At 39.7% G+C, this 23,263-nt stretch overlaps 2 protein-coding genes across 7 annotated transcripts; one reads left to right on the top strand and one right to left on the bottom strand.

The window, feature by feature from the left end:
* Positions 1–2,239: 2,239 nt before the first annotated feature.
* Positions 2,240–7,508, top strand: LOC145462815 (small ribosomal subunit protein mS23-like). 2 transcript variants are annotated; one of them, XM_081446436.1, is made up of 5 exons: positions 2,240–2,309; positions 2,385–2,537; positions 6,376–6,447; positions 7,151–7,256; positions 7,418–7,508. In XM_081446436.1, exons 1-5 carry the CDS (start codon positions 2,269–2,271, stop codon positions 7,478–7,480), a joined length of 435 nt encoding a protein of 144 aa, XP_081302562.1. In that variant the 5' UTR covers positions 2,240–2,268; the 3' UTR covers positions 7,481–7,508. The 2 variants fall into 2 exon arrangements, with proteins under 2 accessions (XP_081302562.1, XP_081302563.1); XM_081446437.1 differs by lacking the exon at positions 6,376–6,447.
* Positions 7,509–9,027: 1,519 nt separating this feature from the next.
* Positions 9,028–22,768, bottom strand: LOC145462805 (N-acylglucosamine 2-epimerase-like). Of its 5 annotated transcripts, XM_081446423.1 has the most exons (10): positions 22,579–22,767; positions 21,966–22,142; positions 17,643–17,781; positions 15,716–15,791; positions 13,663–13,738; positions 12,836–13,005; positions 11,708–11,932; positions 10,145–10,534; positions 9,678–9,765; positions 9,028–9,128 (listed from the first exon to the last, which is right to left on the bottom strand). In XM_081446423.1, exons 1-10 carry the CDS (start codon positions 22,598–22,600, stop codon positions 9,028–9,030), a joined length of 1,464 nt encoding a protein of 487 aa, XP_081302549.1. In that variant the 5' UTR covers positions 22,601–22,767. The 5 variants fall into 5 exon arrangements, with proteins under 5 accessions (XP_081302549.1, XP_081302548.1, XP_081302550.1 ...); XM_081446422.1 differs by lacking the exon at positions 9,028–9,128 and having other exon boundaries at positions 9,430–9,765; positions 22,579–22,768; XM_081446424.1 differs by lacking the exons at positions 9,028–9,128; positions 21,966–22,142; positions 22,579–22,767 and adding an exon at positions 19,054–21,953 and having other exon boundaries at positions 9,430–9,765.
* Between the last annotated feature and the right edge of the window lie 495 nt (positions 22,769–23,263).

Genomic DNA, 23,263 nt, shown 5'->3' with positions numbered 1-23,263 from the left:
AGTAGTGTCGCCTATATATTGGCTATAGCACTGATATAGTAGCTAGTCACTGTAGTAGCTGTAGTAGCTGTAGTATCTGTAGTATCTGTAGTATCTGTAGTATCTGTAGTATCTGTAGTAGCTGTAGTAGCTGTAGTATCGGTAGTATCTGTAGTAGCTGTAGAGGCTGTAGTAGCTGTAGTAGCTGTAGTATCTGTAGTAGCTGTAGTAGCTGTAGTAGCTGTAGTATCTGTAGTAGCTGTAGTAGCTGTAGTAGCTGTAGTATCTGTAGTATCTGTAGTAGCTGTAGTATTTGTAGTAGCTGTAGTAGCTGTAGTATCTGTAGTAGCTGTAGTATCTGTAGTAGCTGTAGTATCTGTAGTAGCTGTAGTAGCTGTAGTAGCTGTAGTAGCTGTAGTATCTTTAGTAGCTGTAGTAGCTGTAGTATCTGTAGTAGCTGTAGTATCTGTAGTATCTGTAGTATCTGTAGTAGCTGTAGTAGCTGTAGTATTTGTAGTAGCTGTAGTAGCTGTAGTATCTGTAGTATCTGTAGTAGCTGTAGTAGCTGTAGTAGCTGTAGTAACTGTAGTATCTGTAGTAGCTGTAGTATCTGTAGTAGCTGTAGTAGCTGTAGTAGCTGTAGTAGCTGTAGTATCTGTAATATCTGTAGTAGCTGTAGTAGCTGTAGTATCTGTAGTAGCTGTAGTATTTGTAGTAGCTGTAGTATCTGCAGTAGCTGTAGTATCTGTAGTATCTGTAGTATCTGTAGTAGCTGTAGTAGCTGTAGTATCTGTAGTATCTGTAGTAGCTGTAGTAGCTGTAGTATCTGTAGTAGCTGTAGTAGCTGTAGTAGCTGTAGTATCTGTAGTAGCTGTAGTAGCTGTAGTAACTGTAGTAGATGTAGTATCTGTAGTAGCTGTAGTATCTGTAGTAGACGTAGTAGCTGTAGTATGTGTAGTAACTGTAGTATCTGTAGTATCTGTAGTAGCTGTAGTATGTGTAGTATGTGTAGTATCTGTAGTAGACGTAGTAGCTGTAGTAGCTGTAGTATCTGTAGTATCTGTAGTATCTGTAGTATGTGTAGTATGTGTAGTAACTGTAGTAGACGTAGTAGCTGTAGTAGCTGTAGTATCTGTAGTATCTCTAGTAGCTGTAGTAGCTGTAGTAGCTGTAGCAGCTGTAGCAACTGTAGTATCTGTAGTAGCTGTAGTAGCTGTAGTATCTGTAGTAGCTGTAGTATCTGTTGTAGCTGTAGTATCTGTAGTAGCTGTAGTAGCTGTAGTATCTGTAGTATCTGTAGTATCTGTAATATCTGTAGTAGCTGTAGTAGCTGTAGTATCTGTAGTAGCTGTAGTATTTGTAGTAGCTGTAGTATCTGCAGTAGCTGTAGTATCTGTAGTAGCTGTAGTAGCTGTAGTAGCTGTAGTAGCTGTAGTAGCTGTAGTAGCTGTAGTATCTGTAGTAGCTGTAGTATCTGTAGTATCTGTAGTAGCTGTAGTAGCTGTAGTATCTGTAGTAGCTGTAGTGCCTGTAGTAGCTGTAGTAGCTGTAGTATCTGTAGTAGCTGTAGTAACTGTAGTAGCTGTAGTAGCTGTAGTATCTGTAGTAGCTGTAGTATCTGTAGTATCTGTAGTAGCTGTAGTAGCTGTAGTATCTGTAGTAGCTGTAGTGCCTGTAGTACCTGTAGTAGCTGTAGTATCTGTAGTAGCTGTAGTAACTGTAGTAGCTGTAGTATCTGTAGTATCTGTAGTAGACGTAGTAGCTGTAGTAGCTGTAGTATCTGTAGTATCTGTAGTATCTGTAGTAGCTGTAGTAGCTGTAGTATCTGTAGTATCTGTAGTAGCTGTAGTATGTGTAGTATGTGTAGTAACTGTAGTAGACGTAGTAGCTGTAGTAGTTGTAGTAACTGTAGTATCTGTAGTATCTGTAGTATCTGTAGTAGACGTAGTAGCTGTAGTAGCTGTAGTATCTGTAGTATCTGTAGTAACTGTAGTATCTGTAGTAGCTGTAGTATATGTAGTATGTGTAGTAGCTACTACAGCTACTATAGCGACTATTGCTACTATATCAGTGCTATAGCCATAGCAATGCTATAGCCAATATATAGGCGACACTACCAGCAAATGTGTGGGTGTATCTCGGGACATTATACGTAGTCTTACACCAAGTACTTACCACCTGCTGGGCGTTCCCAAATCGCCCCTCCCGTGATATCGCAGTATGTCTGTTCAGCGGATTGCTTCAAAAGTGCGTGGATCCAAGATGGCGGCACACATGACTGGCTGAAATATGGCGGGATCGAGACATTTGCGAGGCACTGTCCTCTCACGGTAATACTGTGATTTTGGAGCTAGCATTATGAGGTGCTTTCTATGATTATTTATTATTTCTTTCTTCTTTTTCAGTGTCAGTAACCTCCTTCGTGCTGGGGCCATATCAGAACCTTTGTGGTTTCCAGTGGTTCAGGCATTTCCTCCATTGACGGAGACGAAAATAAACAGAAAAGGCGATGAAGAATTAATGCACAAGATAACCTACCCCGAGGATGAATTTAGAAAGTAAGGTTTGGTTTCTCTTTTTAATGCTCAACACCCGGAAAAACTGCTTTTAGTTTATCACCTTCTACTGTACGTATTAAAAGGAGGGGCCGGAATCGAAGGGAAGAAAAGTTTATGTGGCGTTTCGTTGCTTTTATTGTCAGTTTATCTTTTTGTTTTAAGTACTCACAATGTCCCCCTCCACCTACTCCACCTAGGAGTGTAAATGGTACCCATTTGGAGCGCAATGGTGGGGCAAATTGACAAAATATTTTGAGGAAACCTGTGTTGAACTACATCTTATCCAAACCATAGGAATTTACAAACAAAAACGCTGCTCGTGCCACACAAACCAGAGTTAAGTACTGTCATTAATGAGCTATCTTTTTCTTTTGATTCTTTGAACTGGATCAGACTGGTTCAACTCTCCAGAGATACCAACATAAAGTAATTGAAGTCCAGGAGATTACCAATAATTTATCTCCTCAATGCCCCCCTCCCCGCAAAAAAGTTATGAAGGTGGCTTACTACAGTTTGGATGGATTATAATAGCCCAATTTCTAACTCTTTTGAAAAATGTTCCAAGATGTTTTTCCCATCTCTATTTACTGTTTGCTTAAAGTGCACCTAACCCCCAAATTTTTTTTTCGCTAAAACAAATCTAGACTTTATTTGAAGCATTTGGGCGAAGAAATTTTTGAATTTGGTTGAATCCTCGATTTTCTATGCCCTTTCAAAGTCGCGATTAAGTGTTTCACGACCGCGTTTTAGGGAGTCTGGGGCGGCGGTACCTGATGACGTCTACCCAGGAACCAAACACAATAGCGCCTCAGTCAACTCACTGTATTTGCTCGAGAAAATAGAATGTAAAACTAATCGTTCCGATGTATTTTGGGACTAAAACGTCCAAGTTTTGTCTCAGAATCAGTTCTTTTTCGTCACTGGAGTCAGAGTTAAGTTTCGATTCGGAAGGCTCCGAAATAAACTTTGATCGAGCACGTTCGACAACTGTGAACTCACTGCTTAGAGCTTTGAGAGCAATTTGCAATATTTCAAGCGACGATGGGAAGACGTCTTTGCGGACGAGCTGCTTGTATATTAGGAATGGAAAGCTAGATACGAAGTGGAGGAGCAGGCAAACGAACAGCAGGAAAGAAAACTCAAGGACTGCTTTGGATGGTAATTTTGTCAACTAAACATAAGATTCCCACGTGTGTTTATAGCCCGTTTACATTTGTCCTTACCGAGAATGTATTTTGTCAAGGTTCTGTTAAATCCAGTTTGTGTTTTACTTTCAGTTGAATGCTTCATGTTTGTAAGAGCGACGTACGTGTTGCAGTTTTCGAGACTTGATGACCTCCAAAACATTGGCTTCGATCGATTGAAAATCGTATTGTTTGGACCTGTATTTTTGAAGCTGCAGGAAGCAAGGCAGAAGGAAACATTTCATACAATTACCAATTTCACATTGTCACACATTTTAAGTCGTAACTCCAAATAACCAATGTAAATTGTTCTCAAAGTTTGCAGTGAAATTCGTCGGATAAGCGAAAAGGATGTGTTCCCTAAGCGGTCCGCAGATAATGTTACGCGGTCATATTTTCGACGCTATTGCACAGAATCTTTGTCACACTGCTGATTTCCAAACCTTTGAAAAACTCTGTGAGTCTAACAATTTTGTTATCATGTAATTCTAGAGGATTAATCTTCGACTTTCATCTAAATTGAAAGAGAAATAAGTGTTGGTTAGCGGCGTACAGTTGCGATCTATTTACGTATCAGTATAACGCTTCTTGATCATGACCGGATCATACAACTTTGCCGGTTATGTTATAAATACTACGGGATTGGAAGATATAGGTTGTCGGTGGTATTTCTACAAATTGCTGGTTAGCTTTAAGCAGAAAATTTATGAAAACAGCGTTCGAAAGTCTGCGGAACAAATTCCAGTGAGAGTTCTTCAATGGTTCTCACAGATTCAGTTCGCTTGTTTCGGTTCGACAAAATCAACCATCGTTTACATCTTTATTGCACCATTAGCCGATCATCGCCAGTAAATTGTACAGTATACCTTTCTTTAAATCTGGAATATTGCTGCAACAGCCGATAGCACCTCTGGAAGGCGTTTCTGCGCACTTTTCGAATGTGTATTGCACCATCCTGAAGGAGATGAGAGGAAATGAGATATCCAACCTTCCTGGGTAGACGTCACAAGAGCCGCTGGACCCATTCTCCTCAAACTTGGTCGTGAAACAAAATGACGGTGTTTTGGAGCTATTTTCGAGATTTCGTCGTGGCACAGAAAATTGAGGATTTAACAGAATCCAAAAATTTTTTCGCTGAACTATTTCAAATAATAAGTAGATTCGTTCAAGCGAAAAAAAATTTTGGGGGTTAGGTGCACTTTAAGTCTTACTATTTTATGTGAAACTTCAACAATTAAGCGTCAACAACAAGTGGCCAAAATGAACGACCGAGTACCTAAGGAGATACTGGGGACTAGTAGGTTAAATCACCTTTTTTTCAAAATCTACCCTTATGACCCCACTTCAAAATTTCAGGAATAAGAAATTGGCTCTGATTTAACATTCATGCAAAGTAAAATGAAAATCTGCAAGACAGACTTTTTCCAAACTAAGAAAATGTGAAATCAAAAATAGCTCAAAATCTGTTTTACAGATTTTTCAAAAATGTTGAATCTAAACATGATTCACCGCTACAAATCAACTGTGAAAATTTCATCATGGGCTGTATGGTAGGTTTTCAAGCAGTCCTCGATCAAAGACTGCCTTTTACAACCTTGGACAAGAATTTTAAGTGCACACTCATGTGACGCCATGTATCGCGTGCGAGAAAGCAGGGGAAAATTATAACTTTTTTGCCGGTTGTTGATCGAGCTTTTTTGTCATATTTTTTGGCCCTAGGCTTAAACACATGTTTGAACAGAGTTTGAAACTATTGCTATGTATACCGAAGTGATTTAATGCCTTTCAAGTGCTGAAGTGCTTTTCGTTTCTTCTTAGGGTTACTTGTGTCATTTATGCATGTGCAATTAATACTGACATCTGGCAGGCAATCAAAGCGTGCGCTCCTGAGTCTCGGAAAAACTGTAGTAAGCCACCTTAGAAGAAGAGCTCCACCGAGTCAGCCTCAAAAACACTTCAAATATCAAAACATTTCCTGACGGAAAATGTTGAAAAAATTGGTGGAAATAAGTGTGAAAAATGTACTTTTAACACTTCCCTTTGTAACTGAGAGATTTGGTGACCCATACACTCGAAAATAGGAGATTCTGTCTCCTGGATAATCTGGGAGGGTTGGCCTCCATGCGTCATATTACAGGCTGGAGTTTTCCCCTTGGCATTGTGCCAGATGTGTGAGTCACATGTAACTGGCTGGTTGGTGCACCTATCCAAACCTTGCTGATGTAGTTCTTACCCAACTTTTCCCGTATATTATGTCAACTTCTCTGATGGTACACTGTAGCAAAATAACTTTGGACTAAAGCTTTCCTTTTCCACCACAAAAGGGAGCAGGGATGGTGCAGTGTTTAGAGCATTCACCATCCACCAGTACGACCTGATTTTAATCCCAGACCCAATGCCACATGTGCATTTTCTCTGGGCTCTTTTTTTTTCCCTCTGTCAGCAAAAACCAACACTTCAAAATTCCAGTTCAATCTGGAAATAATCAACAGATAGCTACTTTATGAATGTGTCATTGACAGTCATTCTCTGACAATTGCCATTCTAAAAAAGTGTAGTTTTTGTAGCCCTTTAATCTCAAAATTTCACTCCTATCCTTTCTATCTGTCTTCGTAGACCAAATGGTGATCTATATTATATGCCTTTAATACTAGGTACTTTTATCAGAGATTCCAAACGAATCAACCATTGTACCTTTGGGGAGATGAAACTTCTCACTGTGACAGGTAACCCAACTTAAAACTTATACTTTCGCACTTAAATAATAGAAGTGATTGATTTCTTTATTTATTGATTGATTTCTTATTTATATTTGACTTCTGGCAAATTCCCCAACTTACTCTGTAACAAAAATGCTTTTTGTGGGAAAACGCTGCAAGGTTGTGACCACTCAAGTGTCAGCACGGTATTTAGTTATGTGCTATGTCTCTAAGTTTGAGTACATGTTCCTTAGTGTCACATTCAAAAATGCTTGACTGGTGGGAAAATGGCTACCTTCATTATTCTGCCCCACCCTGCTTCCACAGAGGAAAAACAATAATATTATTACAACAGTTCCTAGGGCATTCACTGATATTATTTATAACTAATGTTGTATCACAACTATATGGCAGCATATCAGGTGAGTTTGGTTGAGCCATGATTTATATCTTGATTAGATGTAGTTGAGGCAAAATACCATGGATGTCAAGACCAAATGGGCCTGATATGCTGTCCAAGCGTACCAAAAATGGTACATGCATGAATAGTTATTTACCATGAGATTATAGCCATATCTGGTCAGTGACTTGATATTGAAGGATAACGAGACAGTAGACACGCCTTCTGATTGGCTAATTGTAAACTTGGGTATGTAAGCTGCATAATAATATTGCATGGCTTTCATCCAATTACTTTCAGCCTCAAGGATTATTTGATCTTCTTTTTCAGGTTTGTAGACACCTGCATGGACCTTGTGAACCAGGGAATGAACAAAGAGGAAGCGATTGAAAATACTGTCAAGACACTTTTTACTAGCAACACCATAACTATGCCAGTAAGTGAAATACTGCTTATCTCTTAGGACCTTTTAGCATAAAATTTTCTTTGAAAACTTAACTTTCTCCTTGAATCTTGCATAAACCAGATTTTGCTTTACAATCCACCATCTTTGACAAAGCTTTTTAAATTTCAAAATTTTATTTCTGTATTATGTAGGATAATTCTAAAGATGAGAAAGATCCTTACTCAACAATTTTGGACAGTGTGAAGAAAAAATAAGGATCAAATATTTTCAAGAACAAAGAGCAAGGACAATGAATAGGTCAGCTAGAAGGATCTTTTTGAAGTCGGAGGAAGCAAGGTCTGTAGAAAAGTGTATGGATGATCTTCATTTTGTGTGTGGTGTTTGTTACTTCATGACAAACCTACAACCTCCTACGGTTATGCTATTTGGGCTTTTCACACAATCTTTTGTCATGAAATCTTTTCCTGTGGAATAGTAAAGATTGCATGATAAAGCCAATCTATGGCGAAGATGTTTGTGTAAGAGGCCATTTTCAATGTGGATTGATCTACTTAGTTATGGTCTTGACATATGGAAACATTGTTTTGTTGATTCATGATACTGGCTATGACATACTGTACATGCATAATCTGCAACTGCCTCAGAAATTGCCATGTAGCACTATGCACAGATAAACAATGCCTCTACATCAAGTGCTCTCTAAGGCAATGATAAAGAAGGACGACTTGAAATGAATGAATCACACAGTCTAGCAGTTTTATTCAATTTAAAATAAAAATAAATTTAAATTCTTGGAGTAGTTACATGTTACAATCTTGTCTATATATTGTAAAGTATCTCAATGTACAATTCCATGTCTACTATAGTTTTATACAAATCAGTAGATGATTACTGTGATTTATCTAACTGTCCAAACTCTAATTTAATAACTATGGTAAAATACATTATGTTCTCCTCATTTTGACACTTGTTAGTAGACAAAAAGCTTTGTTTTTTAGTTTTTCCGTTTTTTGTTCCGGAGTGTTTTGTGTATTGTAAAGGCAGTTACATCTTCCTTTTAGCACCAAGGCTTCTGATGAGTAGTTAAACACTCATCATTGTCTATTTTATTGCTTGTTTCTTTTCCAGTAAACTTTACCTTACAAATATTTTAACATATTTACTCCCAATGTGCTTTGATTTTTCTGATTTGTTACCATGAATCAATAATGATAGAGGGTATAATTCGGACCTAAGGTTTTTCTTAATGTTATTTCGAATTAAATGAGCCTTTGAGATAATTTGCAGTGATGCAAATAATAGTATTCTGACCTAAAGTTTTTCTTAATGCCATTTAGAATTAAATGAGCCTTTGAGATAATTTGCAGTGATGCAAATAATAGTATTCTGACCTAAAGTTTTTCTTAATGCCATTTAGAATTAAATGAGCCTTTGAGATAATTTGCAGTGATGCAAATAATAAATCGCAACATTGGTTTTTTGAATACCAGTTAACACAATTCATAACTTATCAGTTCTTTATATTTCCATTTAGACCTTTTCTTGATTTACATATTTGTGCTCATTTGTTGTGAGATATGTGCAGTAATGTATACTACGTGGAACTAAGCATTGATTTTAAAGCCTTTCAATACACTTCTAGCTCATACTTGTTTTATTTTGTTAAGCAAACATAAGGTTAGATAACTTCTCTCAGCCTCACTCACAGTTCTTGAATATAATGAGCAAAAATCACAGCTAAGCTTGGATATTCCTGCTTTTGATGTTGTTTTTCTTTTCATTGAACCTATCGAATGTAGGTTCAATTGCCATTGATCATGCCGTTTGTCAATGGTTCTTCTTCCAACAGTCCCTTTAACATCTTGATACACATGTGAAGGCACCGAGGAACATGGAAACAGCCTGTGGAACATTTGTACAATGTAATCTAGTTATTGTAAACTGAAACATTCCTTTCATTTCAATGGTCACAACAAACTTGAAAAGTTTCATGATATGTCCTTCAGTATATAAACTTTAGTAGAGGCGCGGTGGCCTCATTTCTTGTGCGCTTGACTTGCGACTGAGCGGTTCAAGTTCAAGCCCTGGCCGGTGACATTGTGCTGTGTTCGTGGGCAAGACACTTTACTCTCACAGTGCCTCTCTCCACCCAGGTGAATGAATGGGTACTGGTGAATTTAATGCTGGGGGGGAACCATGCGAATCATGGACTAGCATCCCACCTAGGAAGGAGTAGAAATACTCCTAGTCGCTTCATGCTACAGAAACTAGAGGTATGCGCCATCCTGATGGGCCACTTGGCTCTTATCCAGATTTTACCTATAATTGGTTCAAACAATAAGCCTAATGTAATCAACCAATCAGATGCCAAACTAAAACCAACCGCGACTTGGTCGTGTGCGTTTTGTTCGTGTGCTTTGTTTGAAAGAGAGTTTATACAGTCAAACTTGCCTTTAAATGGCCCCCCTTTGAAAGTGTGCGTGACTTCTCCTTTTTGGTTAAGATAACCAAACCACTCACCATACTGAGGATCCGAGAACTGAAACGAAAATAGAACAGCTATCAGTTTGATTCAGTTTGCTTGACATGTACATGTATATGGCCGTAGCACTTAAATCCTGTAAATCTTAAGTGAAAGAGGAGGGGAAAGGGCTTGAGGCAACTTCCCATTATTCCATATTCCACTTTCTAGAATTCTTAAACAAATCTTTAGTTTTAATTAGTTCTTGCTCAGTGATGTAATGCCCAGGTGGGGTGACTTCCAAGTAGAAGGGCAAAAAGTTGGTTAGATACAGTACCTGTTTCAATTGCGGGTTTTGTCAACTGGTGTTTATAACATTAGAAATTTTAACTGCCTTGGTCTATGGATGAAAACATGATGCGTGCTATAATTGTGAAAAGAAATTCCAATCACTAACATGTGAGAACGTGTACTGGAAAACAAGATCAAACTTCTCTATGAAGCGTTGGTCTCTGGTCTCCTTGTAAGCCATAAGAAGTGCAATAAGCGCTTCAGCATGAGGCCACCACAGTTTCATGTTCCACTCGAGCTGGGTCGGTGAGAAGCCACTTGCGTCCAAATAGTAAAGGATACCGCCATACATGTCGTCCCATCCAGTATCGAAGGACTGTTCAATGAACTTGTCGATGGCGATTCTTGCCAGCTCGTAGTTTTGCGTCCTTTTAGCATACTGAAGTAGAAACCATCCTGCTTCAATGGCGTGGCCGGGGTTGAGGAGTCGACCCTCTGCACCAGAGATCTCTTTGCCTTCTTTTGTGACTTTTTCAAGCACCACTCTTCCTTTCCTCTAAGGATATTAAGTGAACATACACATTCTTTTTACAGGTCTCGCACATTTCTCATAGTACAAGTTGGGGGATTTTGGTCGGTGATCAAATGCAATGCAGTTTGTCTTTTGTTACGTGTTTCGTATATCGAAGTTTTTTTGGTTAAAACTAATATGAACTGATTAATGAGAAACAAGATACCGAAGCAGAGTCAATGTTTTAGCGATCGCAGGCTTTCGACGCTGTCACAGTGTCTTTCTCAAGTGAATGTGGCGGGAATCTATTTGTCACATGAGCGTGGGTGAACCAAGTCACGGGCCAAAACATCCCCGGTATCTTGTTTCTTATTATGTTTACTACAGAGTCACTATCTTTACTGGATAATGGGAATTACTTTTTTAATGAATGCATATACAAAGCTATCAGCTGATAAACACCCAGGGAAACGCGAGATAACTTCATTCAGACTGTTTGAACCCTAGCATGTCTGTTTTAAATTAACATGCTTGGGTCCAAGCGATTTGTTTGTTAAGTGTACTACGATTCAGTACCTGGATTAGTTGGATAATAGTTTTCTAGCTTATAGGCCAGCGAATGCCATTGACTAGTTATATTAACGAGAAAATTTCTTTCAATGTACTATTTATTTCGCCATTAATGTTAAAAAATGTTAAAAGTTGAATGTTTATAGAGGTCGATGTGCTTAGTTACAGCTAAATAGTTCTCAGGCATACCACTTAAACTGAAAGAAACAAATATCTCAAATAAACATAACAGGCTTAAAAATCCCAACTGGCGGGAAGCAGACCAGTTGGCTGTTTACAAGCATGACCGAAGAGCTGAACTAGGGTCTACCCAGAAACAACTCCCGCTTGGTAACAGAGCGGGACTTGAACCCGCGACCTCCAGATTTCAACTCCGGCGCCCTAGCCACTCGGCCACGCTGACTCCCTCCCCCAATAATATGTGTGCTCGATGAGGAAAGCCTGCCGACCTAGAGCAAGTTTTGATTTGGAATAAAACCATCGTCTAGAAAATCAGCCTATAAAAATGAGGATAGCATTGTGACGTGTAGCCTCTTACGCAGAAGTCCAATCGGCTCGTCACGCAATCCTCCTTCGCTGAGGGGAAAGATTGCGTGACAAGCCATAAGGACACCTGCGTGAGAGGCTAAATGAAGTGTTTCTATTTACCTGTAAGTGTTTCAAAATCTGCTGCACTGCCCACTCTTCATCTTCGCAGTACGTCTGACGAAGCTCCCCATCATCCCGGCATACCTCATCGATCACATACAACAGCATCATTGGTACAGCCAGGGGATTTGCGGCCTCTTGCCCTGACAGCTTGGGACGGCCTAGCTCGGCGTCGTCAACACGTGCCCAGTGTGTTACCAGTGATAACATCCTGAGGGCTTCCTCCTGAAATGAAGATGGTTTGCTCTCTCGGGTGGTAACCTACGAACAGGCTCACCTTTGAGTCACGCGCGTAGCCTGCGAGTAGGTTCACCTTTGAGTCACACGCGCGTAGCCTGCGGGCAGAATCATTTTCGTGTCACACGCCCGAGCGAGGAGCGAGTGGGACGAGTCTTTTCTCGCGACGCGCGTGTGCTTCCCAAACCTGAGCTGGCTACTCGGGTGGTACATTTCTTTTCGGGTGTAAATAGATTAGATGACTGGAAACGGTCATGGTTCTATTTTTGCAACCATCGGCCATTTTTTCCCGCCTCAAGACTGTCCAGTCTCTAATCCAAACAAGACGATCAGTTCCTGTTTTCTACGTTTCTTCTCTGAGAGCAAAAGCTAACCTATACGTTTTGTTATTTACTTTACTTGATTTGGTTACCGTCAAATGTTGTGGGTTTTTTATGCGTTTTTCATTGCAGTGTGTTTTTCAACCGTCATGAACGGATTCCTTTTAGCGTTTTTGTTGAAGTGGAGGAATTTCCAATGGACCGTTGATATTCCCTTAGTTTGCTTTTTATTTCTCACATGCTTCGCTTTTTTGTTAGTTCAAAATCCACTCGTACAAGTTTTCTGATCTAACCAATGAAAACAAAGAGATTTTCTTCAAGCCAATAAAATCCAAAACCTGCTCTGATTGGTTCATTGCAAAAAAATTGGTTGCGTAGTGATTGGTCCAATGCGATGACACACGCCAGTGATTGGATAACTGACAGCAACCTCGTTCCCAGGCTCTCTCCTCTACCTCCCTTGTCGCCTGAGAACGAGTTTGAACTGACAGCGCCCTGCAGGAACATGGCGGTAAAGAAATTGGAGCGTGCATTTTTTTGTTGCCAATGTTTTTAGTGGTAGGTTTCGTACCTTGTACTTTGAGAGATTGCTTGCTCGCGCCAGTTCAGCCATTGCGATCACATAGAAACACTCAGTGAAGATTGTTCTTTGAATTTTAATTGGTTCTCCCTCAGCTGTGACTTGGAAATAACAGCGTCCGTCATCAGGTCTCTTAATGTGGTTTAAGAGAAATTCGCCACCTAAAATGACACAAAAAAATCCCTTAGCTACTGTTCATCTAAACATACATGTGCCTTAAATTCAGGTAAACCGTCTTTCTCTTCATTGTACCGGTATCGCAGAGGTCGGGTTCAAATCCCGTTCAGGCCTGAATTTTTTTCAGGCTTTAATTTCACAACTGCTTAAATTGTGCATATAACTGTGATGATCAATGATGTCTTCATATCTTTTTCCGCAGTTCAAATATATGATCTTTCATATATTCACTTGTGGTTGTTAAACGTCTTCGAACTCGGAAAAGTTTATGGGTTAATTATTTCTCGCGACCAAATTCAGGGGAATAGACAATTTGCCTTGCTATGTAGTTGTTAACTGAAGGTTGCTGTCGCCCAAGGGGCCTCAAGGCAAGATTTAAGAGGTACACTTAGGAGAGCGGTTGAAGAAAACGTTGAGGTAGATTTGATGAATTTTCCATCTTCTGTCAGGGCAGTTTCGCTTTCTAGTTCCCACCCCACCCCCCCCCCCCCGAACAAAAAGACCCAGATAAGTATAAGGACAGCTGTTTTAGCTGTGAGTTTTTTTGCTTAACTTTGTAGTATTTTAGTTGTTCTTTGTCACGAATATTTTCACAACTATATACGGGAGTGTCGTCAGTTAAAATAAATTCTTCCAAGTACCTGATAATGCAGCTTTAAGGACCTTTGTTTTGCCATATTTCGAATTTTCGTTGTAAAGTTTGGAGTACATCCATACCTACGATAGAAAAATGCCATTCTTTAGTGATACTCTTGCTAAAACAGGCTCAAGGCTAAAGTTAACAATTTATGGCTCCCAATGTACTGCACACAAGTATAGATAAGATATTGTCAGGGACCATTTTTTATCAGGTAGGGGGGGCTGGTGGGATTTGGGGGGAGGGGCCACCCAAAAAAAAATGGCTTTCGAGGGGGGGGCATCCCAAAAAAATAAGGGAAAAAGGGGGGGTCACGTGAAATATTTTAGTAAAACTTTAAAATGGCATAATGTTTGAATATCAAAAAAATTGCTATAGAATAAACATAGAAGGCAGGATACAAATTTATTACAAACTTTCCTTCTGCTTTAAAAAAACGTTTGGCGACAAAAAGCATTTGTAGCTACTGAAAAGAACTTTCACTGGCACTCATCTTCATCTTCGCTGTCGTCTAGTTCTTCGTCGCCGCTTGTGCTGCTATGGGAGTCTCTTTCACCGATGCTGCAAGAAGTAGCAATGCTTTCCGTCAGAGTGTACTCTTCAGGGTACATGAAGGTGTAAACATAATCTCTGACTTCCTGCTCAAGGTTGGTGGTGATTCTGCTTCTTGCAGCATTGGTGAAATAATTCCCTTCCAAGAGCTGTGCGATGTATGGCCCATCTCTTCTAAATAACGACGTGGCAACATCCTCAACTTTAATACACTCATCCGGGACGGCCGTTCTAGGAGGGTACACAAGGCATTGTGGAAGATCATTTCCTAGCAGGTTTCCAACACAGATTCCATAAACTCGTTGGACGTTGTTTTCAGTCCGCTTCCTCTTTCTTTCATTTGACTTTCTGCGGTTTTCTTTTTTCCTTCTCCTTTTGTTGATGTGCTGTTTGAGTATGCCCTTGAATATGCTGTTATAATTGCTCTTATTTTCTAGTGCTTCCATGTCCTGCGTGACCTTCGTCAACTTAGCTTCTATACATTTGATCTGTTTTACATTAAAACTGTGGCCATTCATCAATTCAGATGAGGGAGATGCCAATGAGAGGCCAAATGCCACACGCTCAGGGCGAGCCATAACTAGGAGATCCGAAATTGACTTCTCTTTCTTTTGATTTGTTATTCAAACAACAGCTCTCTGTAGTATAGGGATTGTAAATATTGTCTTCACAGTGAGCACAAAACGTGAAGTAGGGGGATAATAGAGAAATATTAAAAAAGTTGAAATCTAAATATTGGGGGGGGGGGTCATCCCAAAAAATGACCGCTATAAGGGGGGGGCACGTGAAAAAATTGGTAAGCTGAGGGGGGTCATGCGATTTTTAAATGGTGCTTCCCAAATCCTACCAGCCCCCCCTCCCTCATAAAAAATGAACAGTCCCTTAACATCGCTTTTACGTTATTAAACTTTGATGGTGTTGATATTTCTTTCGTTGTCTTCGTGTTTTTAGTTACTTCGTGAAGGCCATAGACTCTTTTCATAAATGGCTACCAATTTAAACTTCTTTTGTATGCATTTAGATCAGCCTCACCACACCTCTTTACTGTAAAGTTTAGACTAAGCTCCTTAGTGAAGGAAACTTTCACTAAAACTCGACTAATCGACTCAGAAATGAGGTTAGTCAGGATATAATTGGCAGCCTTTTATGACGGGTCTATGTTAGTTGTTCCATGTTCCTTTATGCAGCATGTGCATTTCTTAGGATTAATCTATTGTCTTGTAAGTTCTTCTGTTGCTCATCCAATCAGAGCGAGCATACCTTTTTTTCAGCCAATCAGGTGCAAGACCTAAACCAAACGCGACTTGGCTTTTGTTTGTTTTCCCGCACTTTGTACGGACTGCATGCTTTTGTTATTGAGTTCTAATTGGTTCGTTTCGTGACGTGCTTTTTTTTGTGTGTGTGATTGGCTAGATGTGATTCTGTTGGTTTTGGTTTTACGACTGTCATTTGAAAAGCGATTAAAGTTAAATTGCATAAGAAAGTTCTGCTTCATCAAGACACACCTGTCTTCCCTCGAGCCAGCCGTACTTGGAGCCGTCGTAAACTTTGCCATCTCTACCCAGACAGACATAATAACCTCTGCAATCCAAAAAAAAAAAAAAAAAAAACGGTTATCACTTACGGCAAAGGATTACGCGGCTTTACAGGAGCTCAGTCACGAAACTTTAAGTTGTTTTGGCCACATATAAAATTACATTTGAATTAAAGGAAACATGAAAATAATAGTTTACTAAGATAGAAAAACACCAAAGAGATAATAATAAGCCATAAGGGAACAGGGTTGGTTAAGGATGGAGAAGATTGACACGGATTACAAATGACAAGCTTGAAAACTTTTCAAGATACGCAAACTGTGACGTACTTCTTTGAGAGCGTCGGCACGAATGCCACGAACGCAGTTCAAGCTGTCGTTCATAATTTTGTCTAATCTTTCTTGAATTTAATCAGCCTTGTTCAGGAGATGTTTGGGTTGCCTGTACCATTTTGGCTGTGTTTTTTCTTCCTTAGCTAGGCTTTGTTTAGTACTCATTTGTTTCCTTTGATTTCAAGGAAAAATGGAGTGAGGATTGTCAAAACTGTCTCGGCATGGCGGAAACGGATTGCGAATTAAAGTAACATTAAATTATGAACTTTCACGAAACAGGAAGTCTTAATTAATTGCTCTATCATTAAGTAAATTACGGTGCATTAAGATGTGTAAGCGAATCCTCTTTACTGTGAAGTTTAGACTAAGCTCCTTATTGAAGAAACTGTCAAAAATGCGCTAAAACGTGACCTGTAGCATCAGGACCCGTCCACACTACACCGAAGAAATCTGAAGAAATTCGAAAACGCAGCTCTATTTCTACGCTTAGGCCTACCGTCCACACTAATCCTTCACGAAAACGGAGCTTTTCGAAAACGCTCTTCAAACCGAAGGAATTTGAAAACGCCGACTTCGTGTTTTAGTGTGGACGGAAAACATTTTGAAAACGGGGCTTTTCGAAAACGACGAAGTCACGAAATAACATGTGATTCCCCAGCCCGAGTTTTATTCTCAAACACAAATCCAAAATGAACGGTGATTGTTGCGGTTTCGAATTTCTCTGGCGTAGTGTAGATGGAGTGGAAAACATTTGATGCGTTTTTCAGAGTGAAATTAACCTCAGTTTTCAAATTACTCTGGCGTAGTGTGGACAAGGCCTAAGCATACATAGCGCTCATCACCCACATTGGAAGCGAGTTACCAAAAATATCCAGCTTTTTATTGTCATGCAGTTTTGTGAATTTTAAGTCTTGTAGATCTCTGAACACTATTAATAGGGTTTGTACTTGGACCAATATGGTGCATATCGTCATGTGATGTAGATTACTGAACGAAATATTTAGCAACGCAATATCTATAGTAAACGATTTACACTAATTTACTCAGCGTAATAAAAGATCGCGATACATTTAAATTGGGATAATTGACGGATTTGGCGATAATTTGCGATAAAATTGATGAATTCAAGTGGTCAGTTGAAGATTTGGCCTATCATGTAAAATTTGATAGATTTTTGACTAGAACTAAATCACTAGATTACGATTATTGAATTTTCAACATTTGAAATGCCAAATGTTAAATATTCGAAATTTGGCATGAAATTTTCAATTAAGATATGTTACGTCAAGTTTTGATTAATTACTGCCAAATTCAATACCTTTCACATCAAGGGTAAACGACTCAGTGTGAGAACTCAACATGAATCGAAGATCGAACTATAAACTACCAAAAACTTTGTTGTTTCCAATGTCGGCAACCGCAAATTATGGAACAAATTGTCTTAATTGAAAACAAACGGTTAATGAAGGAAGGCGGTCATTGAAGTCCTTCGGATTTGGTTGAGAAATCATCCATATCTTATTAAATTAGCTCAAACAATCTCAGTGTTTGATATTCTTACTTACCCGTTTCTTTTATCACCGGAATTTTCCAGCCAGAAATTCATAGTTCGGTCTAGTTCCTCTTCCATTCTGGCCAAGTAGTTCTCCAGTTTGTCGCGAAAGACGCCCATGTCTGCTGGCAAACCTCTGAACTGGCCAAGCTCTGCATGTAGAATTCAGATTATTGAAATAGGTTAAATTCTTTTACATAGCAATTAACGGGTCACTTAAACAACCTCTGCAACCGTGGGAACATTTCGAAATCCTATGTCTTGTGTTTAGCGAAAGACCCAGCTTTCAATTTGCCTTCAGAACTTTAATCCATCGTCACACACATCTCGCTTATAATCCGCAAATTGACTCAAATTGCCTCCTTCCGCAGTAAATACCGCAAAATAAACTCTTTCATCCGGTATAGCTTTGAATTATTTTCAAGTTTTTGCTGAACTACAGTCGCATACAGAGAAAAATTGCAAAAGGAAGACCTTCTCAAGAAAAGAAATTGTTTCCTTTCAACATTCGCTCGCGTAGACCTGTATACAACTTGTATCTGGTATTCTTGCTGACCTCTAATTAAGCAGAGAGGGTTAACAGCTTACACTGATCGTGTAATAACACGAATCGATCCTATATATTCCGCAGCTTAGTATTATGGCGAGAACGAAGGAACTGATATTTCGTTAAGTAGCTATGAACCCAACCCTTCTGGAATGACGTAGAACAGTCTTAAAAGAATGCGGTTGTTTACATTGAAGGTTTAAATTAGAAATCCTATCTTGAGTGAGGGCGCGCAGAAGTTTTTTGCAACTATTTCCTCACGCGATGTTTGCGGAATGTAAACTGTGAGTCGCGCACGCTGAGCAACTCCTGAGATCATGTACCGGCGGAGTTTGGCAACGATGCAACAAACGATAACTGCACCTTAAACATAATCAAGGAATAAAATGTAATATTGCTCTTACTAAAAGAGTGCAATTTCACTTTATTTCGTAAAGAGCGAATATTACCAATCTTGCAATTAAGATGTACCAAATTATGGAAAGCTATTTCTAAAATTGTACAATGATTACGCCACATGGATTACAATTTAAACGAGATCCTCTACGTGTCATGCCAAGAACAGAATGGTTGAAATAATTGAATAGTTTTATTTTACAATTACTTTGTGAAGTTTTTCATTAAAATGTTAACTGCAGGTCAACAACGTCGAGATTGAGATTTTACAAATAATTACACCGTATTTAAAATAGGCTGGGCTTAAAAGTAGAATTGACTTAGTTGGTAGAACGTCAAATACAAGAAGCAACCGCGTTAGAAACGGTAACATTCGAGGTAAAATGTTTCTTGCAACTCGAAACTTTCGCATAAAACTGCATCGTTTACAGAGCTCTCACAGAAATCACCGAACAATAATATTGTTTAAGTTTTCACTTACCTCTTAATTAATGTTTTGGAAACGTTTGAATAAGAACAGCAGCGAAGTCTAATCTGGAGCAGTGAAAGTATTTGGACCTCAAGACCCCAGTTAGTGCTAGTAACACTAACAACGCCAGCGCAAAGAGGATTAAGTTTGATATTGAGCTGTTATTGCACGGTGCGGTCAATATAGGTTTCTAATTTCATAACATGTATGGTAATTATAGCGTGGCCGTCGACTCATGCCCTTGAGCCGTGTTGAGTGTGTGGGCAAAACAATTGACAGAAATGGTCTGCTCTTCCGACAACAAGTCAAGTGTAACGGTTGCGGAGAATTGGTGAACTTTCGTTTCATTTACAAACGGGCCACGCTGTCTATTTTGGGCTCAAAACGGCATGCTCTCCATGCTGTTTTTTTGTTTGTTTTGTTTTTGTTTTTTTTCTTTTGAAATAGGAAAACCTTATGAACTTGAGCAAAATGTTGAGAGCATTTTTTTTTACGAAATCAATGTTGTTTACCAAGGCTTTTAAAAAGTTCCTTTTCAAAGCAACTGGAGCTGATCTTGCACAGGTGGCCGCGTATTTTCAAGTTTGTTTGCATTGCAGTCCATTATCCTCACTTTGTACGGCTGTAGCGTTTAATTTTCGCTCTTAAATCTCATTTAATAAGAACCGGTTCGGCTTAAAAATTGAAACAAGTTCTGATCTGGAAATCCGAAAAAAAGAAAACGCTTCATAGAATGTAAAGAATTATGCAGTATTTTGAGCACACAGAACCTGAAGAAAATGAGAAGAGAAGAGTGTGTGTTTGCTTAGAATGGATATTTTAAACATATTTATATGTTTCTTATAACAGGAAGGGACCACGCCCATAAGGACCAGCTGTTAGCCAAGAAGCTGAGCTGTTATGCTCCGGGGAGTTGGGGGTGGGGGGTGGGGGGTGGGGACTCCCATATGAAAAGGTCGGGCATGCTCGTCGGAAAATATGAATTAAACCCCTAAGGAAGGGCAATCTGGGCGTGGCAGGAGCTTTATTTGACCCCTAATAATAGACTAGATTACCAGCCGCTGTTCAGGAAGGGAGCCTGCGCTAGTAGACCGGACTCGAGAGATCGTCGGAAATAGAGCCTGAAAACAGAAATGGGAACATTTTTGTTATTATTTTTTCTCCGAGTGCACCCTAAAAGATAATTTGGCGGCTAACCATATTGGCGTTTCGTCCTGAACACCCTAAGTGAAACCAGAATCCTTGATATATACCCCTGAGCGAGACGACGAGCATCCCCATATATGTGCTCTATATCAGGAGTACCCCTTCCCACCCCCCACCCCAACCCGCGGTTAGACTACTGAGAGGCTGAGCTTCAAAATCAACTTAACAAGTTTAGTTATAAAGGCTAAACCAGCATTTCAAGGGTCAAAATATATACTTCGTTACAAAGATTTTTCTGTGTAGCGAATTCTTCCAAAAACGACAATACGTGATGATGTGATTGTTGACTTGTGTTAGTAGGCTTCGTCTTTCCAGTTTTGCTTGTTTACTTTTCGTACCATCTTATGCTGATTTTAGTTTCTTATATATTGCTATCTGTATAACTGATAGCAATACTGAGTGTTTTGTCCTCAGTCAGTAGTAAACAGGAAGGAGTTCGGGTTACTTTGGAGAAATGATTGTGGATTTTTCACTCGACAAGGGTTTACCAGAAATCAATAAAGTTGTTTGCCTTCAGGGTTGCTTCATTTCTCTTTCCCCGATGATGCTTCGTATTGATCTTTTTTCCTTTTGCGTGATTCTGTTTCATCATCTTATCTTTAACAAACCGACACTTGAAGTGTTTACATTGTAGTGCTCATTTATTGAAATCAGTCTTTCCCAGAATATCTTAAAAGTACAGTAAACACCACTGATATACATGTATTTCATTGAAAAGAAAGCATGCAGCGGAACCTCTATGTAACGAACCTCTGTATAACGAACGGTATTCTGCGCCCCAATAATGGTAAAGTAAAGAAAAGAAGGTGTTTACATAATAAAAGAGGTCAAGTTTGGCACACCAACATGGCCGCCGTTTCATTGCTTTGGAACACCAAAATGGCTGCCGTGACGTCATGTGAAAATGCTCTGTATGGAAGAGAAGTCCGATATTACGGAATCTTGCCATAACAAACATATTTTGCCAGTTCATTAGCCATTCGTTATATGAAGGTTTCACTGTATCATATATATTATCATGAGGAACTGATACTGGAAAGAAAGAAGTCCAAGAGGGTCCAACATAGACCTTTACAATTCCGCATTCCGCCTCTATTTTAGCTCAATCCCGCCATCCCGCCACAGTCAGAATGTTTCTCCCGAACCCGCCTGGTTAAACGTGTCAGTTCATTGCGTAACGTCCGTGACGTATGACTTTCTATCTTTTATTCCGCATCCCGCATCCCACCGAAGTATATTTACCCCGTATCCCGCCATTAAAATTTTTGTTATCCCGCATCCCGCATTAATTTTTATTCTCATCCTGCATCCCGCCAAACCTATACTGGACCCTCAATCTCGTTTCCAGAGCCTTTGCAACGACTGGCCATGTCGCTGACCAGTATGACCGAAGCCTCTAGGATCTACCCATCCCTTCCCTTTTCCCGCGTTCTAAGTTTTATTGCGCACACGTTATGCTAACCGATTCGTGAAACTCGACAGATCTCAACAGCCAACCCTAGACACGACGTTCACACTTTTAACAGAACAATAGTTGCAATATAATCAAATTGCACATACTGTATTACAAACATCTTGTTTCTCTTAGTCTTTTCATGCATATGGAACCCTCTGTTTGTCTGTATTTATTAGTGTGACCTGGTCTTCCGTATTCCTTCATATCCGGCGTGTCATTTTCTCTTAAAATATTTTGTTCTCACTCCTACGCAATAACTAACCTTGTGTTTTCTTTCTTGGCCTCAAGTTGTAAAATATCTTGCTCGACCCTGCCATGTAACGTAGCGTTGTGTGACTTGTAAGATTATCTTTTAACTGGCTTCGAGTTACACGTTTGCTTCTTGCAGCATTTCCTTTCTTGATCTTATATGATTTCCACTTTTTTCCTTGCTCTCGTCCTATTAACCAGCATTCAAACGAAATAAAAATATATATATATTCTGGCGATCACGTTATGTGGTGCAACTGATTGTTTAAGGCTGCAAAAGTGGGAAAAGATAAACTTAAGTCCGATATGAAACGTCCATACCGAGACAAAGGCAGAGAGGCCCGTGTACAGCTACAGCTGAAAAAGTTGGCTGTTAAATCGGATTTTATTTTTCTCCTCTTTTTAGCTTTGGCAGTTAAAACTGTGTCATGACCATTAATATTATGCAGACAACTGCCGACTGGTAGAAATACATATACACATCAGATTGTTGTAATAATAAAACTAAAGCATTAGGAAAGTTTCGAAATTATGTACCCAGCCTATAATACTACACAGTGTACTACAGTAACACAAAGGATACAACATACTACGAGAAAAAAATTAAGAGAATTTGTACACAATACCTGGGACAAAAGTGGGTGCCATCTTGAGCTGGCGCAGTGAGTGGATCCACGACAAAGCTTAGAGAAATTTGTTCTGATGCAGCTTAAGACTTGCGTGATTTTTACGTTGGATTGCGTGATGTCTCGCTTTCAATCGTGATAATTTTCATCCTGGCAAAGTACAAGCGATGCGGGGGCTGGGTGGGTGGGGGGCTGATGGGGAGAAGGGTATTCGAAAACTCCAAGAGAAAATGAAAACTCCCATTTAAATATTTCCAAAGAAAGGGGATTTTTCTTCGTCGCAAGAAGACGGCTATACCCCATGCACGAATTATTCGTTCCGACTACGGTTTATGTTGTTTTTCGCCCGCTTCTAATCGTTTGTCCCCAGTGCACCGCTTGAACCGTTTCATCACGCAGCTATTCATTGCCGTCATTTCTCTGCTTGGCACTGCGTTAAAAGGAGACATGAAAGCGTGGTTGACCTTAGTTTTGGTTGCATTGGCATGCATTGCAGGCGTAGGAAGAGGAAGGAAGAGAGGAACTGTGCGCAAGGAGAGGGCCAATCCCTTTCTCCCTTCCGTTTCTGCGCTTGCTACACAGGCTTAATTCATCCCCCCCCCCCCCGGCCCCTCACAAAAGGAGGAAATTCAATGACCCATCCAGACTGCAGGCTAAGGCTTCGTCCACACCACGCCGGAGGAAT

Source organism: Orbicella franksi, chromosome 12 (genome assembly GCF_964199315.1).
Source record: "Orbicella franksi chromosome 12, jaOrbFran1.1, whole genome shotgun sequence".
Taxonomy (NCBI): domain Eukaryota; kingdom Metazoa; phylum Cnidaria; class Anthozoa; order Scleractinia; family Merulinidae; genus Orbicella; species Orbicella franksi.
Note: the sequence above shows the minus strand (reverse complement) of the source record. Positions and strands in the feature narration are given on the sequence as shown.

What these genes read in the sequence shown, in the direction of transcription:
- LOC145462815 (XM_081446436.1), top strand. Translation starts at nt 2,269, where the DNA reads ATGGCGGGATCGAGACATTTGCGAGGCACTGTCCTCTCACG. An exon ending in CGAGGCACTGTCCTCTCACG is followed by an intron (nt 2,310 to 2,384) that starts GTAATACTGTGA and finishes CTTCTTTTTCAG; the next exon opens with TGTCAGTAACCTCCTTCGTG. An exon ending in GCAACACCATAACTATGCCA is followed by an intron (nt 7,257 to 7,417) that starts GTAAGTGAAATA and finishes TGTATTATGTAG; the next exon opens with GATAATTCTAAAGATGAGAA.
- LOC145462805 (XM_081446422.1), bottom strand. Translation starts at nt 22,600, where the DNA reads ATGGCACCCACTTTTGTCCCAG. An exon ending in TCCGGTGATAAAAGAAACGG is followed by an intron (nt 15,792 to 17,642) that starts GTAAGTAAGAAT and finishes TTTGGATTGCAG; the next exon opens with AGGTTATTATGTCTGTCTGG. An exon ending in AGATTTTGAAACACTTACAG is followed by an intron (nt 10,535 to 11,707) that starts GTAAATAGAAAC and finishes TAATATCCTTAG; the next exon opens with AGGAAAGGAAGAGTGGTGCT.